We start from the raw sequence: 19,635 nt of genomic DNA on the forward strand, positions 1-19,635 counted from the left end.
GGAATAGGCCTAATGGCCAGAACAAATATTTTGTTTCGCGAACTCTGCACGATTTATGTCACATGAAAAAGCTCTCACACTCGTCAATTTTGTAATATTAGTGAGCTTCAGTACCTGATGTTGGCCTTTTCTTCTCTTGCATTATGGAAGCTTTCTATTTAATGGTTCCAACGCACCAACAGTCTGTAACGACGATCATCAAAATTAATAGCGTAAAACGAACAATAGAAAAACTTAAAATAATACGCGGGCCTGATCAACGGCAAAACAATCTACTCCAATCTAATTTAAGGTTTAAATCCTGGCAACGGTAGACCGGCCGACAGTTGCTATGACAACATTTGCAGGTAACTGCTGCTATTATGCGAGCATCGCTTTAAAGTAATACGTATCGTAGAAGCTTATTCGAAATGAGTTAATATGTATTCGAGCTATTATTCTTTCTTTTCTTGCAACAGCAAGACGCAAAGAAAAGAAGACCAACAATTGAGAATTGGTATAATGTGTAATGTATAGTATATGAAAGCTAAAGTTTTAAAGTTTTTCTATTTTACAGCAGTCTCCTCTAATCCCAGGCTGCGTACTTTCTCCATCAGCATATTCACAGCATCCTGAATCAATGGATCACTATCCCGATTGTCCTGCATGCAGATACCGGATAGCTGGTCGGTGATGCTAACAATTGCTTGATTCAACTGCTGATCGGAATCCTTCCTCTCTCTTGCAAATAGACGATCGGATATCCCGTGATAGTGTGGATTGGGATCTTGCGAGGGTAGACCATATGTCGTGATGTGCTTATTTGCTAGATGCGTGACTAAGACTTTAGTTATCTAACAAATCAAGTGTGTTTGACGTGTAAATATTAGCTTTTTTTTCCATTCAAGTGAATACCAAAGTTCCGACACAAAACAGGGAGAGGGAAAAATGAGGGGTTGGAGGAACAAGATGTATACATACTGATTGTAAATCCTGGTACTCTTGCTGCGCGTTACTGCTCATCGTTGTGTTCTTTATCCGGCTGTTGTTGTCACCTTCAGTATAATCATCGTCGTCATCTTCTTCGTCGCTGTTCTTGCTATCGTTGTAAAGAGCCAGTTGTGTCTGCCGCAAGTTGTCCATTTTGAGCTTTGCGAGTAGTAAAGGTGTTAATCGGAAAGGGTCGGATGCTGGTACACTGGCGCCTAGAAAAAACCGTAAGATGATATAATATGGCGTGTCCGTGAATCAGAAAATACAATTAACCGTTCAGATGGCTAAAATATATGTGCATGAATACAATCGAAAAGATGACATACCTTCTTCCAGAAGCATTAGCACGCAGCTAATGTTGCCAGCAAGAACCGCTGTTGTAACAAGAATACCTTGAGCTTTGGGACACGTTCATCATGACCATCATCTATCGCTTTTACCACGTAACATTCCCCCTCTTCTTCCTCCAATTTCTATCCTGTTTCACATTCCAAAGATACAAAAGGCTTCTTCCCCTTTCCGGTCCCAAATCCTTACCCATATGCATTGGTTGTAATCCGTCGACGTCGCCCACTCCATTATTCACATCCGATCCAGCCCGAATGAGCACCCGAGCTATCGCAGTTGCTTCTTGCAGATCATCTCTTCGTCCGCAAGCAATATGTAATGGTGTGCGAAGGTGATTATCACGTACATTATCTGGGTTGATACAGGAGAATGCCGATAACAATGCTTCCACTGATTTTATGAAAAAATACCGGAAGTTTTTATGTGTGTGTTAATTCTATGTTCTTTTCTTTCTGGCTGTTTCAAAATTCTTCTGCAATTCGAGAAAAGGGAGAGTATGAAGAGTTAGAATACCATCCACAGCTTTCTTTCGTTTACAAGCATCCAGTAACACGGAATCGGCCTGTGTAAGTTGAAGTAATTCACGTAATCGATCGGCACGGCGATTGCGTCGGGCTTGACATGATTTCGTTATACGGTTTTGCATAATCCGAGTACGAGCGAGAGCGAAAAAGGGGGTATAGACGAAAAGCCCGTTCCTCTTTCCCGATCCTTCCTTTAATGAATCTGGGGGGGGACTAAATTGGGGTGTCGTCATCAAATCTATGCAATGTGAAATATCACTAGAATTGAATAGTCGCTATCATTTCTTTGTCGTATAGAGTACGTCATAGATCCTTTGCCACAGCTTTGCCGTTGTCACAGTGGCAGAATTTTGAATAGTAATGGCCAGTAAGTGTGTACAACACTATTGTTGTTCAAGGAACTACTTTCTTCAGAACATCCTTGCCATTCATCCCACCCCAAAAGATCTTACACATACTGCAGTAGCGATTGATCATCATCATCGAATGTTTGTGATCGAAAGGAATAGAGTCGGTATATTGGAATTTAATCTTGATTTAGAAGCGGATACTCTTCGACAACCATCGCGGATGATGATTGTATAACCCCGCATGTGAGAGAGAAGAGATACTTCGTCTCTGTGTATGAGAGTGAAAGAATTTGGTGCGCTGTACGCTTGGCTAGTCAGGGATAAGCTATAGAAGATACTGAAGCTCCTAATGATAAAGGGGGAGGGAACAACCAGTATTAGCACTACACACAGGATTACATGTGGCAATTTTGTCCAACATGCCTATTCAGCACTCCGTTAATCAGGGAGCTCGCCATCTCTCTTTATTTGATCACGCGAACAGCTATGTCATATAGTGGGGAATTTCTAAGCTGCATACATACAAGCACCTTGTTGCTGTTTGCTCGTCGTCGAGTAAGAGAGAAGAATCTATAACTGCATGCATGATATTTAGGCAGGTCTTCTGACCCTCAATGAAATCTTAGAAGAAATGCGAAATTGATGTTCTGGACACTCCTTCTGCATGCACAATTGTTTGAGTCTATTTTGATCTCATGTATCTAACCTCTTCAAGGCAGACCATTCTTTAGGTCTTGAAATGACATTTAGGAGGAGCTCCACTACCTCACAAATACGGCGACATCCTTTCCATGGAGCAGTGCAAGTAATCCTCAAGACATACTTTCTCGTTTGCTCCTAATCTTGGCTTTTGTTGCATACGATAAAAAGTGACAAATTTGTTAGATTGGCGTTCATTTATGGCTCATATCAGTACAGTAGCTACTATCACTACTACCATTGCAGTTTGCACAGTTTATATATAATACAAATCAGTGGTAATTAGTCTCGATAACGACTGAGTACGCTACTCCTTCGTCCATCTCCTCACAAATCCCCTCTCCACGGGTAGGTTCATCCAAAATGCTTATTTTGTAATATACAAGTAAATCATATGTCTCAATTACTTATTAGGCTCCTATTACTATGTAATATATATCATAGACAGCATGTCAATATAACAAGAAATTGTCAAAGTACGATATAAAGCTGCACACATCTGTTGAGCAGCACCATGATAATCGGCTCGTTGAGTATTCAATATTATGAGACTATATATCACAATGTTTTGAGTGCATTGTTCCACGATGTACAGGCGCATTCATTTTTGCATAATTCCATGTATTTCATACTAGTTACAGTACTGTACTCATTATGTATTTATTACTATTACTCGGAACATTATTACTCTTTCTCTACCCGTTCCGCTCAAAATAATCAAGCACCCACTCTTGTCTATAAAGTCATAACACAGAATATTATTAAAGTGAAATAGTGTATGATTTGAGGGTCCTCTTTTCTAAATGCATGAAATGTAATGTTCTTTTTTTGATCACAACATTTGGAAATACTAGATGAGCTCAACATTCAACAGTGTCTTCCTATAAAGTATCATTGTTTTGTTGCTGCATTGATCGATGTATTACAGGATATGACACCGCTGGCTGATGATAAGCACCAGATTATTAGATCGTTTGCAAAAGTATAACTAGTCAGCTGTTAATATCGATTTGCTGAAAAGGAGTTATCATATATGATAAATGTGTAATAACGATACAGCAGACAGAAACATGTTTTATGTCCTAGTGTACTGCAGAAGTGATTCAAGATTATACAATGAGCATCAATATATATTTAGAGTTACTGTAGCATGAACCTCCTTTGGATTTAGCATTGGATATGTACAAGCATTGAAAGAGATATCTACAAAAGTGGATTTTCGCAGCACATCGTGGCATTTTCTCTTGGATCGGCTCGTGCGCTTTGTAGGTGATGTTTATGTCTGTAAAACAAGATCCGAGAAGTGAACCTATACCGTAGCTTTGACTCGACATGTGATCATGTACAGTATTGTAAAGAGAAGATGACTATGATTGTCGTCGCCTCTTTTTCGTAATCAATAGAAGTATCGATGGAAGAACGAAATGTCGAAGGAATTGCCACTTTAGGTTTTTTTATTGTACCACGAACCACCAATAATATGTCCTAGAACAATTGGCTGTTCAACCTTCTTATCAAGGAAAGTAGCCAATATGTATCACCACACGATGCTGATGCTGTTGGGCGTAATACTGGATCGGCACCCAACACTAGAGTGGATCCTGTAAAGCATACTGTTGCTGATTTGTTTATTTTTTCTTGTCCCATTGCCCCAAATGCACATTTTTAATCGTAGATGTTGTCTTTAAAAAGTTCTTGCTTACCATTTTTTTGTAAAAATCAGTATAGACGGTTCCTACTTGTTTTCTGAAATCTCAAAGATATTCCTGTTTATGACACTTCTACTCAGTGAGGCGTGTGGGCAATAAGTTAAATTTCGAGCCACGCAAAAAGGGTTCAACTCATTGCTGTAAGGGCACTTTAAAATGATTATTTATATATCCTGCGACTTCCCCTCTCCCTCCAACACCCCCCTTTCCCCACCCCGATATCTGCATATTTATTTGCGTCCCTACTTATTCTCAATCTTTCCATCTCTCCTCTCTGTCTTCCTCCCTCCTCTCTTTCACTCTTTACTCTTCTCCTCTTACTTTCTTTTTTCTATCTATCTGTCTATCTATCTAGCTCGCAAACAATTACCATCTCGCACACCTATGGTTCCATCGCTCGGTCTTCCTGTACTATCGCTTGCTGTCACAAATATCCATAAACTCGACGAAATAACCGATGAAAACATATCTTCCATGTGGAGTGGTATGCATAATTCCAACCAGCATTAAGCTGATACATAGCCATTGATCATCATAATGTAGTAATAACATCGACGCTATCTGTATTTCTCTTTAGTGTTTTCTAAGTGTAAAGACAATCTAGAGAATGGCCGACGTTTAGAAAATCTTAGCTGGCGATTATGGTTTCGTGAATCAGTGATGGCAGATGGAAAAGGAGCAAGAGAAAAAACAGACACAGCCACTACTTTGACACTGTCAATGACAACAGCCGAACATGTACGCACACCCATCCCAATTTGTCCTACCAGTGCCACCATCACTACCACCAGCAGCTCCCTTCAGCAAGACGAGAAAACCCAGCACTATTTCGAGCCAACATCCTCTGCAGGATCTTCCATGAAAGACTCGGCCATCAGCGGCTGTGGCAGGTCCGCCAAACGATTGTCGGTCTCATCGTTTAAGCGTATGGTCTCATCTCTGGAGTACGACCATCCTGTCGAAGAAGCTAGACGAGCATACGAAGAGCAGTCGTCGGCAAGTAAGCCGACAGCGGAAGCAGCTCGGTTGTCGAAAGCAGCAGCAGCAGCAGCGGACCATGCAGAACCAACCAAAATTCGTGAGCAAGACAAGGCAGTAGCACCAGTAGCAGTGGCACATGACTTAGCATCACAACCACGGAGTAAAAATAGTAGCAAATTTTATGTCAAGGAGAAGAATGTAGTATCACAAATGATTGGCAATCATGACGAAAACTTATTGGACGACGACGGAGACGAAGACGATACATGCAGCGAATGGTCTGCTCAGGATGATGAGACGGTGTTTGCAGACGACGACGACGAAAATGGGGACCGTAGCATTGCTCCTACAAATAGCACCAATTGGGAATTTCAAAAACAGGTGCCGAAAAACGACGATCTTCCGAAAACGTCACTGTTATCTGTCATGCTGAAAAAATACGACCAAGGATCTTCATCAAAACAGAAACTCAACGAAAGTAAAAACCATCACCATTACTTCCAGCAACAGCTTGCACAAGGTTCACAGCGAGCTATCGCGCGGTCATCCCATACAAGACCAATACATCAACATAACCATTACAATCATAGAAAACCAGCTGTACCAGTAGGCATCAGTCGCGCAGGACGCATACATAATGCCAAAACTGGTAACGAATGCAGCGATTTATCGGAAAGTCTACAATTTTGCGTCGACTGGGAACGCCGTCAAAATGTGTCACCACCGATTGCAATACTGCAACAGCAACATCAACGCCGGCTGTCGGCATGCGTTTCAACTAGCCGAGCAACAGCAATTTGTACTACTACTACTACTATTAATACGACAACGACAGCAACGGCCTTAACTTCTTGTTTCGACTCCTTTCGAGGATGGTAGTAGATAAGAGCTATCATCGATGTCAGATGCAAAGCAAACTGCAATCTTGTATTTTATTTCACAAGTATGAACTGTGCCCCAAAAGAAGGAACACGTACACATCCTCCTTTCGCTTTTTATATCCCACTCATATCAGTCACACATAGCATACACACCACGTTACCACTAGCCAGTTTACTATCACTACATGCATACATTTGTAGCACACATATATACATACATTTTTCTCCATCTTTCGATTTTCATAAAAGAAAAGATGCAGTACACGAAAATATATACATACATTTTACATAAATACAAAGAGTATGTTTATGGTGAATGTAATAGCACATAGAAAAATGAAGATATATGTGCTAAAACATTCGCACTAACACGCACTTCAGAAACATGCTAAAGGTTACATTATTTATTTTTGCACAATGTCGATCATCATCGTTCTTTAGCATTCTTAACTGTTCCTGCGATCGACGCTTGGTTTTCTACTCCTTTTAATTCTTCAACGGGGTTTCGGTCAAAATGCGAATCCAATCATTACTAATGAAAGAAACAGGCCACCATAATAGCAGCAGACACTCATAAACACATAAACATACACATAATGCTATGCCCAATAGCAGTGATCAATCGGTTGTGTAGCCAATGACACTGATACTTAGGCTTCACATCATCACGTCGCTGCGTTTTGGGTGTTACTATTCTAATGTACAAAAAGGTTTATTGACATCCTCACACGCACCCAAAACCACCATGGTACTTTCGCATAAGAAACGTGTTGATGTGTGTAGACATCAAAAAAATAGTCGAAATGCTGTTGAATTGAAGGTCTCTATATATTTTAAACCATTTGATTACAGGATGGCTAAAAAATGGTAAAGTTTAGAGTTGTGGCGAAGATACAATGTGTCATTGATGCGTGAAAGTGGTCAGTGGGTTATATATGTTATCATGATTTGTAATACGTGTGTTTCAATTGTTATACGTGCTGCTGTTAATTTAAAGTTACTAGTATAAACAAAGCGGCTATCATATAACTGGTGGTGGATTACAATGTATGATAAAAGCATCGCATAAAAACGATGTTGCAGACAATAGTTGTTGCAGAATAAATGAAAATATTCGATCGTAAACTCTACAGAAGAAGCTGCGTCCATAGCTGCTACTTTAAGTATAGAGGGCGAATATAGTTACAGAAATGCTCATCTATAAAATATAGGAAATGTTGTGCAATGAAAGAAACATATTAGGCTTCATCATCATCATTTAAAGAGCTACTTTTACTAGCTTAAACGTGAAATTCGTCATTTTTTCCGTCATTGCTGCTTCTCTTTAGAAGTGCTTTATCTCCTTTGAATGTACGAGGACTCCTTCTCTTTGCTTGTATTTAAACAATATGAACATCGTTTTTGCCAGATATAAGTCTTACTGCATTCATATTACGTGTAATCATGAGAGATTCGCGTGTTAGTGATAACGGTAGATGCTGGGTAGCCAAGTGCGTGACGGTCTTCGTTTACGCATCTATTACTTTCGTTTTATTAGTATAATGGAGGCTCACATTTTATGAGGAGCTATAACTGGGTGATACAACTAAGTTTACAACATATGCTTGAAGCTAAGCATAAAAGCCACAATAATGATCATCATGTTCTTAAGGATCAAATAGATTGAAAGAAGATGAGGAGGAGGAGAACGAAGATCAACTAACTGGTATCTTTTGCTTCTTATTGTCAAGGCAATATCTCGTCGTTATTGAAGATCTAAGTAAGGTGCAGGATACTCCCGTTTAAAACGTACTGATGCTCCTCCTCCTTAGTTTTCGCTCCTCCAGTCTAACAATGGTGAAAATTACGCAATATATAATTTTATACCTTATAAAAAAAATTTCGTGTATGTAGTAAAAGACTCAAGCAATAGCAAACTGCAATGATGATCTGAAAGAAGATTGCAGATATATAGGTATGTTCATCTTCTTCGTGGTCTTGCTTAGGTTGCCACAAAACATTTGCTGTCCCTGCCCCATGTGCATTGAAAGTCTCCCAACGATTTAGCTCGCTTTGTCCTAAACCGATTAGCATCAGAATTAGTGCTGCACATACAGAATTATGGTAAATGTCAAGCAGCAGTAGTACCTGTAGCTACTGGAATCTATTGTGACGCGCATGAAAAGTCGCTATCGCTGGAAAATGAGTATATCGGCAATTCAGGAAGGGGTTTTTGCTTGACATTGTCAGTTACTTTTGGAATGTTACATGTTTCTTACAAGCCAAGACATTCAACTGTTGTTAGCGCAGTGCAATCAAGCAGCGAGCAATCTATTTAAATCACACGTGATTTATAACGTGAAACTGTGATGTAGTAAGAGAAAGAGAACGTAGGTTACTTCTCTTTAAATGTAGTAGTAAATGTACCAATCACTGTGATATCATTCTTTGCTGCGCAAATTAGAGAAGTAATATATGTTGTCTATACTTGTGAAACATGATCTTGGCCTAGATCAATTCAATTTATCTCGAGTAAATGTTATTACCTGTTTCTCTGAGCCCAAAGGAATAGCTGGGGGAACGGTAGTGTATTTCGACTCTATTGTGCCTTCCATACATCTTATCGTACACTACTCTTTCCAAGCAATCTACATATAAAGCCTTTTTCTAATGCTTCGATATACTAACTTTTCCCGTAATCAGCTGTTCCTGAAGCGATAAGTTGACGAAACAAACTTGCCATTGTACATATGTACTTAGTCGTTGTCTCTTCCTACCGACATTCTCATTCTGCCATATTACAATTTCTGGTCGTTGAAGGCACAAGCGTGGTCTGGTTTTGTTCCGCATATGAATGTATGAGCAGCGCCTGTTATCCATACAGTACCGTGTAAGTCAATGACGGCTTCAAACTGTCGCGGTATACAGTACTTTTTAAAATTGTAGTCTCTCCCGAGAAACTTTTATACATCTTCAACTGCGGATAAAAAGCATACGCTGCTTAGCTCAACAGTAGTCTCGTTCAAAAGCTTTAGGCGCCAAGATGTGACACTCAAGGAAGAAAGTATGGGGTAAAGCTATAAATGCTTCTCCCTCGCTCCTTGGTTCTGTTATGTATGAGTATGAAGCAGTAATGATGACATATGTAGAAACGGGCATGGGGTGTGTTATTAGATATTAGCTAGGGAGAGGCGGGAGGGGCCCGTGTTTTTCTTTTGTTATTCGAATTACGTTGATCCCAGGGTTGTTCTTACATTGAGATGATGATAGCAACAAACCTGCTTTTTTATTTGTCTCTTTTAGCAAATAAAAGTATTGAGTTTGGGTCAATAACAAAGGAGAGAGAGAGAGAGAGAGAGAGAGAGAGAGAGTATGTGTGTATGTGTGTGTGTGTGTGTGTGTGTGAGCACACTAATCCTGTCTGTGCCCATCGTTTCAACTTAACACTTTGTCGCTCCGCAATTCGTGATCCTCGTGGAACCTGCAAACAAAAGGAACATGAGAGCATTTTTTTGGGCCTTCTTTCTTTCCTCTTTACCTCTCTTCCTGCTCCTCCTCTTCCTCTTCCTCCAAAAAGGCTTCTTCTTGGCCTGATAGCCACTCTCCTTTCTTTCCATTTATCATACCCTTCGCTCCTTTGCTCAAAAATAACCATCGTTTTCCATCATTTATCTTTTATGCCCTCTTGCCTATCGTAAGGCACCTTCCCTGTCCTTTCTCTTTTGCTTTTCCTATATCCTCGTACTCTTCCTTGATCATTTTCCCCTCTTTAGACAACCTTAAAAGTCTGTGTATTATATATACCCTCATCCTTCTGTCAATTCCAACATGGCAAGAGGTGAAACATACGCGATGGTGGCAACAAAAGGGGATAGGAAGAAACAAACTCAGTGTGTGCGTGTGTGCTGACTTTTTGTTTTTTCTTTTTAAATGTCAATGTTAAATAAGTAACCGACGCACGATACATTTGTCAAAGCGCTGCCAATGCCATCATTTCAGAGATTGGTCCATACCGAGTGTCAAACGATGCATTGCAAGCAATCAACCAGTTTCTCGACGAATTCCTCGTGTATTTACTCTCGTCCTCTTTATCACTCGACCTGTCTCGCATAAAAGCCGTTGTTTTCACGCTCTTGCCATCGACCTTGGGCAAAAACGCTATTGTCGAAGCCGAACTCGAAGTCAAAACGTTTACGGAGACCGAAGCCATCGACTATGAATCATATGAACGTATGCGGATGCTTGGTGGTACCAACGGCACCTTCCCGCTCAACGATGCACTCCCGCTCTTGCGAGAAAAGTGTCTAGAGTTCTGTACTTTGGCGGATAGGGAGGAACCAAGCAACTCTGCGTTTATGAACAACACTTCAGCAATCGAAATTTCAATTGCACCTATTGTTGCTATTTATGTAACGACCGTTCTAGAACACATTGCCGAGTATGTTCTCACGGCGATCGCCATGACGGCAGAAAACGAGGATATCGAGTATATCCGTGTCAAAGAAGTGTTTCTGGCTTTGATCGATGACGTTCAGGTTGGTGGTGTGTTTTATCGCATGGAGCTGCGAGAGAAACTTGAGGTAAGGTCATTTTGCTGTTGAGTCAGAGAGAGAGAGAGAGAGACAAAAACTATTCCGGATATGGGGTAAAACAAGATGTACCTAAATTAAATTTTCTTGTATTACACTGGTTTGAATAGAAACGAGCGTTTGCATATGGCTATAGACCCCGGACTTCGACGTATGCCCCATCCATCCAGCAGCAAAAGCATGTACGCAGCTCAAGTATGTGTTGGATACATCTCAATTCTCTTTATCACCAAAGCATCGGCGTGTGCTGTACTGACTGAGAAACTCCGGGTTATATAGCTGCAGGAAGTGCCCATAATGGGGCAGGTGATAATGGTGCAGGATTCCTCGACATAACATTCGATGATTTGGATCTCGGTTACGATGACGACGAAGGTGATCGACCCAACAATAACAACGGCGGACTGAGTCGCAACGAGCACCTCTCTATGTCTGCTTATTCCATGAAATCCAATTTCAGCCAGCAGCGCCCGACCTCCATGATGAGCAGTAGCACCAGTAACGGAACCATCAGCACGTTCGACAGTGCTCATAACAACAACAACAACAACAACAACAAAAAGGCCTTCAAAGTATTCAATAAGGACGGGCCACCAGAGAGACCTGTTTCTGTCTCTGTTTACGATCCAGATGCGCCTACCATGAATTTTGAAGATCTCATTCGGTCTGGCAACACAATGCGAGTATCGCTAACACCAAACCGGCTACGATCTATTGAGGTAAAGGATCAGACAGTCGATGAACCTCCAGCTGCGGTTTCTTGGGAGAGGCGATCCACTACCAGCATGTCACGCACTCGCGGTTCAGCACCCCCTTCTCGCTCTGCATCACCTGCACCACGTGGCGACACCAGGACGTATTCAAATGTGCCTCTCCCTCGTCCTCCTGTTACTTCTACCAGCAGTCGAGCCTCATCCCCATCGCCATCAGTGAAAAAGAAGGATTCTTTCTTGGATGACGCGCTGCAGGAGTACGAAAGCCTACAAAAGTCAAATCTGGGCCCAAGAGCGACCACCCCTGCAGCAACACCAACTGCACCGATCGAGCAACATCCTACCAAAGCACGTTCTTCTCAGGTATCAGCACCTGCATCAGTTTCACCGCCTACTAGAAAGCAACCTGCTATTTCTTCTATCATCACTACCACTACTGCTACTACTACTTCACAGGCTGGTCATTCACGCTTTGAAAATCCTCGAGAAGCGCCTGAACCACCCAAGCCGAAGGAATCACCTATGCCTGCTGTTGCACCTTCCCCACCGACCCCTTCACAGCAGCATGCCCCAGCCGTGCCCCCGGAGCTGCAACAACAGCACAAACCAGCGACGACATCTTCTCCAATCGAGAAAGTTGAAAAATCTGTACCAACTACTCCACAAAAGAAGGAGGAACAGCAGCAGCAGCCGCAGCCGCCTAGAATTATGCGACGCAGTAGCATGAGCAGCAGAAAGAGTCGCGAAAATCTCCGTCGTCAACGCGAGAAGGAGGAGCAAGCACTTGCTGCTGCTGCATCTACGGAGCTTCCAAAGCAACAGAAGCAGCAACAACCATCTACATCGTCACCTTCTTCTTCACCTGTCATCTCCGCCAAGAGCAGCCAAGAAAGCGTCCGCGATGACTCCATTTTGCCTTCGCCCCCAGCAAGTGGAAACGCATCAGCCACTAGCAAAGATTCAATCAAGGAACGAGATGAACAACAAAAGGTTATGGACAGTGAAGAAGAGGAAAAGAAGGCGGTGCATTTTGACAACAGTGATGATGATGATGATGATGCCGTCGCTGATTCGCCTGTTGAGATGACCAAGGAAGAGCAGCAAAAGCTCAAACAAGACGTACCTGAACGTCCTTCGACCATCGTGGCCAAGCGTGCATCCATGGCAGGCTCCTCTCGACGACAGTCGCTTCATGAAAGCTATGCAGTTGGTGAAAAGCTGGACACTGTTCGCCAGCGCTTGTCGACAGCTGGATCTGTTGAAATGTCTGTCAAGGGATGGGAAACTATCATGAAACACGGTGACGATGCCATTACGCCTGCTGCTCAAAGACGTCGTCGATCCACGATGAAGCGTCCCGAGGAGGACGAAGAAAAAGAAAATTCCTCTACGACTACTACTACTACTACTACTGTTGTTGCTGCTGCTGCTGCTGCTACGGCCACGACGACGACTACTATTACTGGCAGCAGCCCACAGCCAAGAGATCCACCATTAGCTAGTCGACAACCCCGCCCTGTCAGCAGTGTACTTGACAAGGTGATGCAGTTTGAGCAGGCCAACTCGCTGGACGATTTCGCACAACAACATCACCGACAACACCGAGCATCTGCCTATATCCCGCGTCGTGAACGATTTTTGTATTTGCAACGAGAGCCTGGTGTTCTCGAACGACGCACGAACACATTCGCTAATAAGCCACGTCCGATTGCTGTTGATGCTGAAGTCCAGACAGAACCAATAGCATTGCCTACTGCTAGCACCAGCACCAGCACCACCGAAGATGATAACGCGCCGCCAGCACTTGTCATCACTACGGAGGACGATATGGGTGTAACCACCCGCAAGGAGCTCGACATGGAAAGCGGCAGTGAGCACGGTATGGTGGATGGTGACGAGGAATGGTTCCTGCAGGACGATGAATGGGAAGATACGCAAGAACAAGAGACTGCCGTTGTTGAATGGCTTCTTGGTGAAGCGTAAGAGATCCTCCTATAGCATGTAGAAAGAAAAAAGACCACGCCATCACACACAAACCACCTGTTTCCCTCTTCCTCTATATTTCTCCTTGTCTTGCCACTTTTTAGTAGTTTTAATAATAACTTGATGCAGTAATAAGATTGCTCTTTCTCGCCTTCTCGGCACCTTAGTCCTTCGTGTAGCACAGCCGTGCAACCGGAATTCCAGATTGCAATATGTCCTCTCTTTCTTGTATTTAATCTGAACTCGAAAAAAACAAGTGAGAGGTCAGCGAAATCAAATGCAGAGTGCAGATCTTTTCGTATATGGAAATGACACGAAATGGGTCAGCTCTGTACCAGCAACTGGGGGCAATAGCGTCTTCGTGTGTAATATAAACAATTTGCCTGTCCGTTGCTCGCGTGAAAGAGAGAGAAAGTGACACCTGTCGAGACGTTTTACAACTGTGAAGATGAAAATAAGGAGGAGGAAAAGGCATGGTGCGTTCGGTCTTCGTGTCACCGCTCGTTATGCTGATCTTTTCTATAAGCTTTGTTTTTTTTTGTTATTCAGATATAAAGCGTCGTATCCCCGCGAAAATCATGGACCGTTTTCCACCACATCACACACCCACCGACCGATTCATATATCTTCTCTTTCTTTCCTTTCTCTCTCTCTCGCTCTCTTCCTCCTCTTTCATTCTTTATTCCCTTCTCACTACTACTACTACTTCTTACTTCTTCTTCACGACAAACACTGCATAACGACCGATTAACATACGCTTCGTCCATTTGCCCAGTTTTTTTTTCACCGGCGCGCCTCTCACTTAACCACCACAAACAAGCCAAACAAACGATAATTCGAGTATTACGGGTTTAAATGGATAACGGAGCCAGTTCCCCGGAACTTCCACAGCAGGCTACGGGCCCTGACTCCTTGGAAATCATGTCCGAGCTGGTTTCATTGGCGTGCTTGACAATCATGGCATCGGCATTAGGTGCAAAAACAAAACGTGAACGTCTCGTCAACTTGACGTACGGTCGAACATTAGTTTTTCTTGTGTACATACTATCTTGGGCATTCTCTGTAACGTCAATGGTGTCTGTATCCACGAATAATTGTAAGCTACAGAACTTTATACTTTTTACTGCTCGGCGAGGAAAAACAATACATTCGCTAAACAAAACCATTTGGACTCAACAAATCCGCTCACGATTCAAAATCCTTCTTTTACTTTTACGTCAGTCAATTACACTTCGTGTACTCTCGCAATGATGTCTTGCGATGTGTTTTACGCGGGTAGTAAAATTGTCATGTATGCATGGTAAAGTTAAAAAGCAGAACTTTATTGCCCGGTGTCTGAGATCACAATTCGCCCCACCCCCCTTCTTCTTCTTAAACTCACATACTTCCTTCTTTGATAGGCTAATCGAACGTGTACATCTCGTCACTGCCGTCAGAACAACTCGATTAAAATCATGGCAGTACCGGTTTCATATTGTCCTTCTCCTGCCTTATGTTGCCATTTTTGTGCTCATGGTAAAGCATAGAACCCTTTCTCTACTCACTGCCAGATATAATTTCTAATACTGAGCTTTTGCTAACTCTTGTTTCTTAGCTGACTTTCCGTAACATTTACCTGCTTGACACCGGCGAGTGCATCATTGGTTTGCAATGGGTTGCCAGTATCCCTCTCATGGTAAGGTTTTCTTACTTACTGCTATTACCACTGATCCAGAACCGATTGCTTATGAGGTTAGAATGCCGACTAATCAATTCATTTTACTTTCCGTTTTCTTCGATACAAATAGTGTTACGACTTTGTATGTATTTTTGTCCCTCGCTTGCCTCGGACACAACAATTCAGAAAGCATCAATATATCACCAACGTTACTAACTACCCAACCGCTATGTCTAGGTTCTTAATTTGTATCTTACGTATCTCTTCGTCATACCACTTATCAACGTCAGTCGTAGTACTACCTGCCGTTCTACTTGGAAAGAAACGCGCCTATACAAATTGACCAAGCGAACACTGATCGCATCTCTTGTGTGTCTCTTGGTGTCACTGGCTAACGTTCTAAGTGTTGTCATTACTCGAGGACATATGCGCGGCTTGGTCTGTTTGACATGTTGTACACTCGATGTCACTATCAACGTCGTAACCATTCATTGGGTAAGATACTATCTTTCATGTACTATCAGCAAATCCAATCCCCTCCTTCGCTCTTATCTCATAACAACACCTATTTTTTGTTTAACCGCCGGCACCAACTACCTATAAGACACATACAATTGATGATTAAGATAATATATTACATGCATTGTTAGGTCACTTCCACAAGCGCAAAAATGTCTGCTCGTCATACCGGAACACTCAACAGCGATGAAGCCAATCAAAATACTGGTTCTGGAACCCCGGCGCATGTCACTGAAGATATGACCGTCGAATCTACCACGATGGATTATTTCTCTCATCATGAAAAGTTCAATTATTCCCAACATCTTCATCATAACCATGTATCTCCTATTCATGAGGAGATGGACCATCATCCTCATCACCGGCGACGACACGACGACGAACGAGATGACGACGACGATAGCGTCAGTATCCGATCGATTCAAGTATCACAAAGCAGTGTCAAACCTCTGCATGAACCTTCCTTGTAAAAATTGTATATCATTGTCCTTCACTTCTTCCGCTGGACGTTTACATACTCGAACGTTGGCTGTGTATTATGATGGTATGATTACTATTAGCTTTATCACGGTCCTATTTGAACCTTTCACCTTTTATACTACGCAAACGTATACTGTCTTTTTCTTTCTACTCCACCTCGCGCCTTCTTGATCACACACCCATCCTTTTCTCCTTCGTCCAGCCTAGTGGTGTAGCAGACCGACGAAGCTCCAATCCTCTACTGCGCCGGTATATATATATATATATATATATATTGCTCACCACTCCCATCATTTCTCTTTGCTATCATGGCTGGTCTATGCAAGTAAAGTAACTGGTAATTTTTCTCTTCTTCTAGTATAAACCCCTCATCTTCCTCTTCTCCTCGGTCGACCCATAAATCCACCATCTTTACATCTCGTATTTGGAGAAAACCTATGTACTCTTTTTTCATATCATCATGTGCACATGCTTTTATTATTACTTCATGTTTTTCCTTAGTACTTTATGTTCATTAACTTCATTAAAACTCCCTGATGACGCTGCTGGTGCTATAGCAACAGCAGAAAACATTGAAACCATTTAGTTGTACATCTCGTACATACCCAGTAGCACACACACACATGATACATGCACAAAAATAATCGTTTCTAGAACTATTACGGGACAATAACAACAGTAATGACGCATCATTTCACCATTACAAAGCTGCGCCACTTTATATTTCTTATATCATATGAATTTTACGTTGTGCGCTTTGTGTGTGATGTACTCAACTGATTACATACTTTTGGTAACCGCGATGGCAACAACCCGGCCTTGTCCTATCTTACTACTATTACTAAACGTGTTTGGCTATATATTAGAAGAATAAGAAAAGAACTTGTGTAAGTAATTTACGGAAAAAAGAGCTTTGCACATTCAACCATGGTCTCCTCATCAGCTTATCCCATAAAGGTGCGATCTGCAATCAAAGCTTTGGCTCTCTCCTATACTGTACATAGAGACTGTGTTACACACATATGTATGAAAGAACGTGGAACTGGCTGCCGTGATCAATTAGAAATCTATAATTTTGACATGGGCATCATCCCAACAGCCGGTTTTAAATATAAAGTCTAGTACATTCTGTCTTCTTTTCTTTCGCATCGCCCAAAAATGCGGATACTGTGTTCGTGCGTGAGTTTAATTTTGTAGCACTTTTTGTTGATTGTAGTACATTCACAGACGCATGAATTGTGTTGCCCAAAGGAGCCAAAGGAGGGAGAAACTTGAAAAACGTCGGTAGCACCAACTTTTGATGCTGATCATCGAATCGTATCAAGCTGTTTGAATATAAATGTGGCCTAACCTGTAATACATATGCCAACAAATTCATTAAGCTGTTTGGAAAAAACAAGCGAACCAAGATGTGGATCGCTCCTTGACAGTTTTATTGAGTTATAGCAAAGGTGAAGTACATTATCGTACACCAAAAATATGTTCATTTTTAAACAAGTGGCTCTTGCGTTGTTTGTGTGATGATGGCATCATACTAAAAACAACTCTGACAACTTTCTTGTAACTGTTTGTTTGTACGCTAATCTTTTTTAAGCAATTGGATATGGCTTTGATCTTTTCAAATCACACAGAATAGCACTAAAATGGTACAGATTCTTCCTTCCTTGTATCATCTTTGGCGTTTCAGCCAATTACGTACTACTCGAAACACATCCTGGCGATAAACGTATTTTCATTAATGTTTCTCGGTTTTTTCTTCTGTACAACACAGTAGAACAAAACGCTTATTGTTGGGTCCTCTTTAATCAAGGAGAGAGACGCAACTTGGTGAGCATGTCAAAGATCAGCATATAATTTCAACATTCTCCACAATATGATATCGATATATATGTTATGCTTCATCAAAGAAACACAAGAAGCGAGGCTGCCAAGAACTGTTATGATCATCATCGTCATATGGCTCACACAGTGTTGCTGTTTATTACTTTACTGGCAAAACTTGTATTTAATATATTATATTGAAAACGCCCCTACAGAGTGGCGCATCGTCGTACTACCAAACTTCGTAGTGACTGTTCCGGTTCCTTTCCTGGGCATGTGTATGTTCGCGTGAAAAGAAATCTACTACCTCATTACTTGTAACTGAGTATGGCGCGGTAACATATTAAGACTGTCATCTACCACTACACATCATGTTTCCAATATCCGTCGGTGCTATGCTCACTGAGTGATAATATTTTACATTACCTTATATTACAGTAGCAAAGGAAGCTCAATGAAGTAATACTCTCTCGTAATGTGGCAAAATGCATAGGTTCAGATTGCATATGTACCGCAAAAGAAAAAAAGGATGCGCCTACTGTACTTGGCCTATTTTACATAAGCTACTAGCCATACTGTATTTCATAAACGCCATTTAGTGTTTGATGATGATGATCTCTGTACATGCATATTGCCTTTCTTTAGCATTGCCTAAATTGGGTGAAGTTTAGTTCTCTCCTGTGAGGTGAGAGTTCAATATACGATGATACATCCTGCATGCATGCCATACACGTACACATATACAATGCATATTAGCTATGCATATACAGCGCAGAACAAAATAATTTCAAACTAAGAAAAGCACTTCTTACCCACTTGGCTGATTCTGCAGGATGTGAGCCTGTTCGTTCTTCTTCTGCAGTATGTACTTCTGAGCTTACCCGCATGCATACGTGTCATATCAAGCTGATAATACTACACGCCCTAAAAGATTATATGCACGTTTTGGCTTATCTTTACATTTCACTCAGACTACCGCTGTAATCTTACCACAACATCATCGGCATGTATTTGGATACGCCCTATAATCGTCTTATCGCTGTTATTAACCCGTGCATCAGCTTTCGGAGCGGCACCGTCGTCATGATCTCCCAAATTTCGACGTTCAAAAAAGTTCAGGTACTGAGACTGGATAGAAAGGTCGAAGCTATGCATGCACACTTGCTTCTTAAATGATATTGGTCATGTATATATACTGTACAAAAGAAAAATCCTTGTATTGCTTGTTTGTAAAATTGAAAATCAGAGAAGCGAGAAGATCACTGCTATTTTACTACGCGACCCATACAGTAGTATGACTATAATACGAAGCTTCTACTTATTCATCTTAGAAAAACATTATTGACAATGATTGAGTGTCGTGAAAAATATGACATAATGGCGAAATATAGTGACTAGAAGGCAGGAAGTATTGAATGAGATAATGGTTA

At 41.6% G+C, this 19,635-nt stretch overlaps 4 protein-coding genes across 4 annotated transcripts; 3 read left to right on the forward strand and 1 right to left on the reverse strand.

Moving 5' to 3' along the window:
• Positions 1 to 275: 275 nt before the first annotated feature.
• On the reverse strand, positions 276 to 2,019 carry BDB00DRAFT_940014 (uncharacterized protein). The gene is made up of 5 exons (XM_053129337.1): positions 1,834 to 2,019; positions 1,510 to 1,710; positions 1,299 to 1,346; positions 961 to 1,184; positions 276 to 833 (listed from the first exon to the last, which is right to left on the reverse strand). Exons 1-5 carry the CDS (start codon positions 1,964 to 1,966, stop codon positions 546 to 548), a joined length of 894 nt encoding a protein of 297 aa, XP_052978136.1. The 5' UTR covers positions 1,967 to 2,019; the 3' UTR covers positions 276 to 545.
• A 2,967-nt stretch (positions 2,020 to 4,986) lies between these two features.
• BDB00DRAFT_873904 (uncharacterized protein) lies at positions 4,987 to 6,462 on the forward strand (the record flags this gene model as incomplete). Its single annotated transcript, XM_053127154.1, has 2 exons — positions 4,987 to 5,086; positions 5,180 to 6,462. 2 exons carry the CDS (start codon positions 4,987 to 4,989, stop codon positions 6,460 to 6,462), a joined length of 1,383 nt encoding a protein of 460 aa, XP_052978137.1.
• Positions 6,463 to 9,980: 3,518 nt separating this feature from the next.
• BDB00DRAFT_830991 (uncharacterized protein) lies at positions 9,981 to 13,896 on the forward strand. Its single transcript, XM_053124082.1, has 4 exons — positions 9,981 to 10,281; positions 10,392 to 11,023; positions 11,143 to 11,227; positions 11,312 to 13,896. Exons 1-4 carry the CDS (start codon positions 10,272 to 10,274, stop codon positions 13,726 to 13,728), a joined length of 3,144 nt encoding a protein of 1,047 aa, XP_052978138.1. The 5' UTR covers positions 9,981 to 10,271; the 3' UTR covers positions 13,729 to 13,896.
• Positions 13,897 to 14,264: 368 nt separating this feature from the next.
• Positions 14,265 to 16,097, forward strand: BDB00DRAFT_468471 (uncharacterized protein). Its single transcript, XM_053117490.1, has 7 exons — positions 14,265 to 14,824; positions 14,950 to 15,028; positions 15,129 to 15,243; positions 15,323 to 15,403; positions 15,516 to 15,527; positions 15,623 to 15,880; positions 15,990 to 16,097. Exons 1-7 carry the CDS (start codon positions 14,584 to 14,586, stop codon positions 16,008 to 16,010), a joined length of 807 nt encoding a protein of 268 aa, XP_052978139.1. The 5' UTR covers positions 14,265 to 14,583; the 3' UTR covers positions 16,011 to 16,097.
• The last annotated feature ends 3,538 nt before the right edge of the window (positions 16,098 to 19,635 follow it).

Source organism: Zychaea mexicana (assembly GCF_025766255.1).
Source record: "Zychaea mexicana strain RSA 1403 chromosome Unknown BDB00scaffold_53, whole genome shotgun sequence".
NCBI lineage: Eukaryota > Fungi > Mucoromycota > Mucoromycetes > Mucorales > Lichtheimiaceae > Zychaea > Zychaea mexicana.

Coding starts and splice junctions, on each gene's coding strand:
- BDB00DRAFT_940014 (XM_053129337.1), bottom strand. CDS start 1,966: ATGCAAAACCGTATAACGAAATCATGTCAAGCCCGACGCAATCGCCGT. Junction 1,711..1,833: donor ACGAAAGAAAGCTGTGGATG/GTATTCTAACTC, acceptor TCATAAAATCAG/TGGAAGCATTGTTATCGGCA. Junction 1,347..1,509: donor ATTACAACCAATGCATATGG/GTAAGGATTTGG, acceptor TTGTTACAACAG/CGGTTCTTGCTGGCAACATT.
- BDB00DRAFT_830991 (XM_053124082.1), top strand. Junction 11,024..11,142: donor AGCTGCGAGAGAAACTTGAG/GTAAGGTCATTT, acceptor TGGTTTGAATAG/AAACGAGCGTTTGCATATGG. Junction 11,228..11,311: donor AAAGCATGTACGCAGCTCAA/GTATGTGTTGGA, acceptor CGGGTTATATAG/CTGCAGGAAGTGCCCATAAT.
- BDB00DRAFT_468471 (XM_053117490.1), top strand. CDS start 14,584: ATGGATAACGGAGCCAGTTCCCCGGAACTTCCACAGCAGGCTACGGGC. Junction 15,029..15,128: donor AAAATTGTCATGTATGCATG/GTAAAGTTAAAA, acceptor CTTCTTTGATAG/GCTAATCGAACGTGTACATC. Junction 15,244..15,322: donor TTGCCATTTTTGTGCTCATG/GTAAAGCATAGA, acceptor CTTGTTTCTTAG/CTGACTTTCCGTAACATTTA.